We start from the raw sequence: 7,500 nt of genomic DNA on the forward strand, positions 1-7,500 counted from the left end.
AGGAAGTGAAGGCTGCTTGAGGAACACACCATCTGTGGTCATGGAAAGGTCGGTGAGAAGCAACTCCATACACATGTTTTAACCTCAATTAAAACACTAATTATTTCCTTTTGAGTGGCAATATTTGTTTAAATCATGCTTAGATTCTGCGGAGTTATTATTACACCTAGTGGTCATAAATAGGAACTGCAACAAGCGGTAACAGAGCTCAGTATGGGCAGGAGTCACGCTGCCCCGTGCTCACTCTCTGAACTTCAGCAGTGGAAGAGGAACACACAGGACAGTTAAGGACAGGGTTGCCAGATTGGGTCGAGCTTTAAAGGATGTTCTGACAAACAAACACGAGCTGAAACCCAGCAACAGACTTTCAGATATTCCTGTTTAATGGTGCTTTTTGTAGAAAGGAAGAAGAAGAGGGTGATTTAAACGCTCTGCTGTCAGGCTTAAAGAGATGAGGGGGTGGTGGTGTGTGTTTGTTTTTTGCAGCAGCAGGACATTCATTAGTCTTGCTGCACTACAGCAGGGGGAATATTGCAGACGTCTTGAGTTTGCGAAAGCACTTTTAGTTGCTGTAGTAAGAGAAACAGAGACCTGAGAGCAGCCAGGTGTATAGAAGTCTTCTTAACTCCGAGCACGTTTTCCTCTGATGATGAGAGCGCGCGCGCGCACACACACACACACACACACACACACACACACACACACACACACACACACGAGCTATAGGAAATGCAGATGTAGCTAACGGTGTTACTGTTCTCCAACATGTGTGTATAATAATAATAATAATAAACTAAAATGATTCCACTTCTCACCTCCAGTGTGTGTGTGTGTGTGTGTGTGTGTGTGTGTGTTAAAGCTGTTCGAGAGATTAAATCTGAGTGAAAGTAAAGAAACGGAGACATGAGTGTATTTGAGTCTTGTTTTGAATTAAGGTCTATAATAATAATAATAATAATAATAATAATAATAATAATAATAGAAATAAAAAGCACACAGGACTCCAGTCTGATCATGATGACTGTTCCAGTGCTGTTACAGGCTGTTGGATTGGACTTTAACCACTGGAGACCAGTTGTACTTTAGTAAGTGTCGCCATCTAGCGGCAGTCTTTATACACAACATGAATTAACACTGCAATGTATGGGATTTATTATTATTATTATTTTTACTTTGATCAGTGTTCAGATTAGAAATATTCTGCACAGTGAATTAATGGGACGGCGTTGACACGGCACGCGCGTCAACCCTCTCTGCTCACTACCGAGGAAACACCTGCACTACATTACCCATGAGCGCGGAAAGGACCGCCCCGATGACGTCACGCGTGACTAGCGAAGTTGGAACTGCGGAAGGAGGACAGGTGCGGAGTTTTCGGATCTAAACAACAGCTTAGAGTGCGCGTCGCGTTGTTGTTTGTGTTGTTGTTTACACTTAAGGAGAGTGTAAACAACACGGGGGACTTGGGATGGAGGCGGTGCCGCGGATGCCGATGATCTGGTTGGAGCTGAAAGAAGCCGGAGAGTTTCAGTTCGGTTCCGGAGTTAGCCAGGTGAGCTCCAACACTCAGCACCACCCTGTCTGCTCAGGTCCTCATCACACTCCAGAGGCTTACCATCAGCTCGACTACAGCTGATAAAAACATCCACACACTCCATTCAGTGAAGAAGCGGTTCACCTGTCGAGACCACAGCTGCGTCACAAACACCCTGTGTAGTGTACGGTAATGACCTGGGCGGGTCTGAGGGTGGTGCACTGGTTTGCAGGACTACACACACTGGAGTAAAGTCGGTGTGACGCGCGAGGTTCGATATTCGCAGGAATGCGGAACTTAAGGGACCGTCTCTAAAGTTACACAGCACACTGTTAAACACGATTCTAACTCCAATAGCATTTGAAGGGAATAACTTACAGTCTCACAACCCACTGTACACTGTTCATCTAGGTGTCGGGTATGATACACACCTTTTAGATTTTTTATGTTTAATAAATAAACTATTAAATCACATGTACATTAAATATGAATTTCACTACAGAATGGGTTCATACACAACGTATACCATAATTTAATAATTATTATATAATATGATTTATCCAACTGTACAGTGTTCATCTAGGTGTCAGGTATGACGCAGACCTTTTAGATGTTTGATATTTAACCCTACAACGAACGAACCAAAAAAACCTTCACGAACGCATAAAGGGGGTCAAAATGACCCGAACTGGACTGAATGGTTTTCTTCAACAACAACCAAAAAATAGACGTCCTATTAATGAAATAATTAAAAGAACTGATGATACACGAGTGTTTTAATATTTCAAACATTTTGATTTGTTTTAATTTATTTATGTACATGTTTAGATTGTGGACGGGAGCCAGAGGAATTCAGAATGATTTTGACCCCCTTTATGCGTTCGTGAAGGTTTTTTTGGTTCGTTCGTTGTAGGGTTAAATATCAAACATCTGAAAGGTGTGCGTCATACCTGACACCTAGATGAACACTGTACAGTTGGTTATATGACTCAGTGCGTTTACATGGACAACAATAATCCACTCTTAACCCGATTAAGACGATACTCTGATTGAGAAACTAGCATGTAAACAGCAATTTTTAATTACCTTAATCTGATTAAAGTCATACTCGAAGTAAACACAAATGGAATTAAGGCGTGTGGAGTATTCCTGTTTTAGTCGCATTATCGACGTGTGTTACAGACACGTACACACCTTAATCACACTATTAACGTCGTGTGGGAGTTTGCACCGCATTGTGCGACAGGACTCGTACACACACGGCAGCGCTCAACCGTTTCACGGCAAACGAGAGAGCACGGCTGCGTCCCAAACCGCGTACTTACCTGCTCTAGGCCTGTAGCAGGCAAAATACATGTATCTCGGCTACTAAACAGTAGGTATGTACGCGGTTTGGGACGCAGCCCACGACTTCAAGCAGTCGTCTATTAGCACGTACAGCACGATGGATAATTAACCGCACTGGAAGCGTTGAAATGAAAAATAAAAACACCCAAATCTGTATACGGTACCATAACGAAGACCAACTGTATGTCGATAAGTGAAATTCTGGAGGGACGTCGGACGGCGTGGCGCGGAGACGTAATTACGTTTGCCGTTAATCTTATGTTATGTAACATGTCAAACGGGTACATGACAGGAGTATTCTAAAAGCGCCTCATGTAAACACCTTAATCACATTATTATCTTAATCAGATTAAGGTCAATAATTAGATTACTGCTGTCCATGTAAACGTAGTCAATGTCGTGTGTAACTTTAGAGACGGTCCCTTAATTTCCACATATCTGCGAATATCAAACGTCCAACATCAAACCAACTTTGTCAGTTTATACAGTGTTGTAGTGTGTAATGGGTGGTGTACTGGTTTAGAGTACTATACGGTGTTGTAGTGTGTGTATAATAGGTGGTGTACTGGTTTAGAGTACTATACAGTGTTGTAGCGTGTGTAATGGGTGGTGTACTGGTTTAGAGTACTATACGGTGTTGTAGTGTGTGTAATGGGTGGTGTACTGGTTTAGAGTACTATACGGTGTTGTAGTGTGTGTAATGGGTGGTGTACTGGTTTAGAGTACTATACAGTGTTGTAGTGTGTATAATGGGTGGTGTACTGGTTTAGAGTACTATACAGTGTTGTAGTGTGTAATGGGTGGTGTACTGGTTTAGAGTACTATACGGTGTTGTAGTGTGTAATGGGTGGTGTACTGGTTTAGAGTACTATACGGTGTTGTAGTGTGTAATGGGTGGTGTACTGGTTTAGAGTACTATACGGTGTTGTAGCGTGTATAATGGGTGGTGTATTGGTTTAGAGTACTATACAGTGTTGTAGCGTGTATAATGGGTGGTGTACTGGTTTAGAGTACTATACGGTGTTGTAGGGTGTATAATGGGTGGTGTACTGGTTTAGAGTACTATACAGTGTTGTAGCGTGTATAATGGGTGGTGTACTGGTTTAGAGTACTATACGGTGTTGTAGCGTGTATAATGGGTGGTGTACTGGTTTAGAGTACTATACAGTGTTGTAGCGTGTATAATGGGTGGTGTACTGGTTTAGAGTACTATACGGTGTTGTAGCGTGTGTAATGGGTGGTGTACTGGTTTAGAGTACTATACGGTGTTGTAGTGTGTGTAATAGGTGGTGTACTGGTTTAGAGTACTATACGGTGTTGTAGTGTGTGTAATGGGTGGTGTACTGGTTTAGAGTACTATACGGTGTTGTAGCGTGTATAATGGGTGGTGTACTGGTTTAGAGTACTATACGGTGTTGTAGTGTGTGTAATGGGTGGTGTACTGGTTTAGAGTACTATACGGTGTTGTAGTGTGTGTAATGGGTGGTGTACTGGTTTAGAGTACTATACGGTGTTGTAGTGTGTAATGGGTGGTGTACTGGTTTAGAGTACTATACGGTGTTGTAGTGTGTGTAATGGGTGGTGTACTGGTTTAGAGTACTATACAGTGTTGTAGCGTGTATAATGGGTGGTGTACTGGTTTAGAGTACTATATGGTGTTGTAGCGTGTGTAATGGGTGGTGTACTGGTTTAGAGTACTATACGGTGTTGTAGTGTGTGTATAATAGGTGGTGTACTGGTTTAGAGTACTATACGGTGTTGTAGTGTGTGTAATGGGTGGTGTACTGGTTTAGAGTACTATACGGTGTTGTAGGGTGTATAATAGGTGGTGTACTGGTTTAGAGTACTATACAGTGTTGTAGTGTGTGTAATGGGTGGTGTACTGGTTTAGAGTACTATACGGTGTTGTAGTGTGTGTAATGGGTGGTGTACTGGTTTAGAGTACTATACGGTGTTGTAGTGTGTATATAATAGGTGGTGTACTGGTTTAGAGTACTATACGGTGTTGTAGTGTGTATAATGGGTGGTGTACTGGTTTAGAGTACTATACGGTGTTGTAGCGTGTGTAATGGGTGGTGTACTGGTTTAGAGTACTATACGGTGTTGTAGTGTGTGTAATGGGTGGTGTACCGGTTTAGAGTACTATACGGTGTTGTAGTGTGTGTAATGGGTGGTGTACTGGTTTAGAGTACTATACAGTGTTGTAGTGTGTATAATGGGTGGTGTACTGGTTTAGAGTACTATACGGTGTTGTAGTGTGTGTAATGGGTGGTGTACTGGTTTAGAGTACTATACAGTGTTGTAGTGTGTATAATGGGTGGTGTACTGGTTTAGAGTACTATACGGTGTTGTAGTGTGTGTAATAGGTGGTGTACTGGTTTAGAGTACTATACGGTGTTGTAGCGTGTGTAATGGGTGGTGTACTGGTTTAGAGTACTATACGGTGTTGTAGTGTGTGTATAATAGGTGGTGTACTGGTTTAGAGTACTATACGGTGTTGTAGTGTGTGTAATGGGTGGTGTACTGGTTTAGAGTACTATACGGTGTTGTAGTGTGTATATAATAGGTGGTGTACTGGTTTAGAGTACTATACAGTGTTGTAGTGTGTATAATGGGTGGTGTACTGGTTTAGAGTACTATACGGTGTTGTAGCGTGTATAATAGGTGGTGTACTGGTTTAGAGTACTATACGGTGTTGTAGCGTGTATAATAGGTGGTGTACTGGTTTAGAGTACTATACGGTGTTGTAGTGTGTGTAATGGATGGTGTACTGGTTTAGAGTACTATACGGTGTTGTAGTGTGTGTATAATAGGTGGTGTACTGGTTTAGAGTACTATACGGTGTTGTAGCGTGTATAATGGGTGGTGTACTGGTTTAGAGTACTATACGGTGTTGTAGTGTGTGTATAATAGGTGGTGTACTGGTTTAGAGTACTATACGGTGTTGTAGTGTGTATAATGGGTGGTGTACTGGTTTAGAGTACTATACGGTGTTGTAGCGTGTATAATAGGTGGTGTACTGGTTTAGAGTACTATACGGTGTTGTAGTGTGTGTATAATAGGTGGTGTACTGGTTTAGAGTACTATACGGTGTTGTAGCGTGTATAATGGGTGGTGTACTGGTTTAGAGTACTATACGGTGTTGTAGTGTGTGTATAATAGGTGGTGTACTGGTTTAGAGTACTATACGGTGTTGTAGTGTGTATAATGGGTGGTGTACTGGTTTAGAGTACTATACGGTGTTGTAGCGTGTGTAATGGGTGGTGTACTGGTTTAGAGTACTATACGGTGTTGTAGTGTGTGTAATAGGTGGTGTACTGGTTTAGAGTACTATACGGTGTTGTAGCGTGTGTAATGGGTGGTGTACTGGTTTAGAGTACTATACGGTGTTGTAGTGTGTGTAATAGGTGGTGTACTGGTTTAGAGTACTATACGGTGTTGTAGTGTGTGTAATGGGTGGTGTACTGGTTTAGAGTACTATACGGTGTTGTAGTGTGTGTAATGGGTGGTGTACTGGTTTAGAGTACTATACGGTGTTGTAATTTGTTAGTCCCTCACCACTTTTTTCAATAAGCTAGGCCTTAACTCTTAACACTAGAGTCTAGAATGTGACTCATCTTCAGTAGAAGAGCTTAAGATATACTGTGCAGCTAAAAATTTGTGAACACCTGATCATCACACCCGTATGTGGTTCTTCCTCAAACTGTTGCCACAAAGTTGGAAGCTGTGTAGTCAGTTTGTATTTGAAAACATGAGATGAGGTGAGATGAGGAGAGATGAGATGAGGTGAGATGAGGAGAGATGAGATGAGGTGAGATGAGATGAGATGAGGTGAGATGAGGAGAGATGAGATGAGGTGAGATGAGATGAGGAGAGATAAGGTGAGATGAGAGATTAGGTGAGATGAGGAGAGATGAGATGAGAGATTATGTGAGATGAGGAGAGATGAGATAAGGTGAGGTGAGTAGAGATAAGGTGAGATGAGGTGAGGTGAGGAGAGATAAGGTGAGGTGAGATGATGTGAGAGATGAGATGAGAGATTAGGTGAGATGAGAAGGTGAGGTGAGATGAGATAAGGTGAAGTGAGGTGAGATAAGATATGGAGAGATGAGGTGAGATAAGGTGAGGTGAGGTGAGATGAGGAGAGATGAGATAAGGTGAGATAAGGTGAGGTGAGATGAGGAGAGATGAGGTGAGATGAGGTGAGGTGAGATGAGGAGAGATGAGGTGAGATAAGGTGAGGTGAGATGAGGTGAGATGAGGAGAGATGAGATGAGGAGAGATGAGGTGAGGTGAGATGAGGTGAGGTGAGAGATGAGATGAGAGATTAGGTGAGATGAGAAGGTGAGGTGAGATGAGATAAGGTGAAGTGAGGTGAGATAAGATATGGAGAGATGAGGTGAGATAAGGTGAGGTGAGGTGAGATGAGGAGAGATGAGATAAGGTGAGATAAGGTGAGGTGAGATGAGGAGAGATGAGATGAGGTGAGGTGAGATGAGGTGAGATGAGGAGAGATGAGATGAGGAGAGATGAGGTGAGGTGAGATGAGGTGAGGTGAGGAGAGATGAGATGAGGAGAGATGAGGTGAGATGAGGAGAGATGAGATAAGGTGAGATAAG

General features: G+C 42.5%; 1 protein-coding gene across 1 annotated transcript in view; it reads left to right on the forward strand.

Moving 5' to 3' along the window:
- The first annotated feature begins 1,319 nt into the window (after window positions 1–1,319).
- The window catches only part of ptpn23b (protein tyrosine phosphatase, non-receptor type 23, b), a 16,183-nt gene continuing 10,002 nt past the window's right edge, over window positions 1,320–7,500 (forward strand). Inside the window, exon 1 of the mRNA XM_017455204.3 lies at window positions 1,320–1,552. Coding sequence (XP_017310693.2) covers window positions 1,469–1,552 — 84 coding nt within the window. The 5' untranslated portion in view covers window positions 1,320–1,468. The remainder of the gene's footprint in view (window positions 1,553–7,500) is intronic.

Source organism: Ictalurus punctatus, chromosome 24 (genome assembly GCF_001660625.3).
Source record: "Ictalurus punctatus breed USDA103 chromosome 24, Coco_2.0, whole genome shotgun sequence".
NCBI lineage: Eukaryota > Metazoa > Chordata > Actinopteri > Siluriformes > Ictaluridae > Ictalurus > Ictalurus punctatus.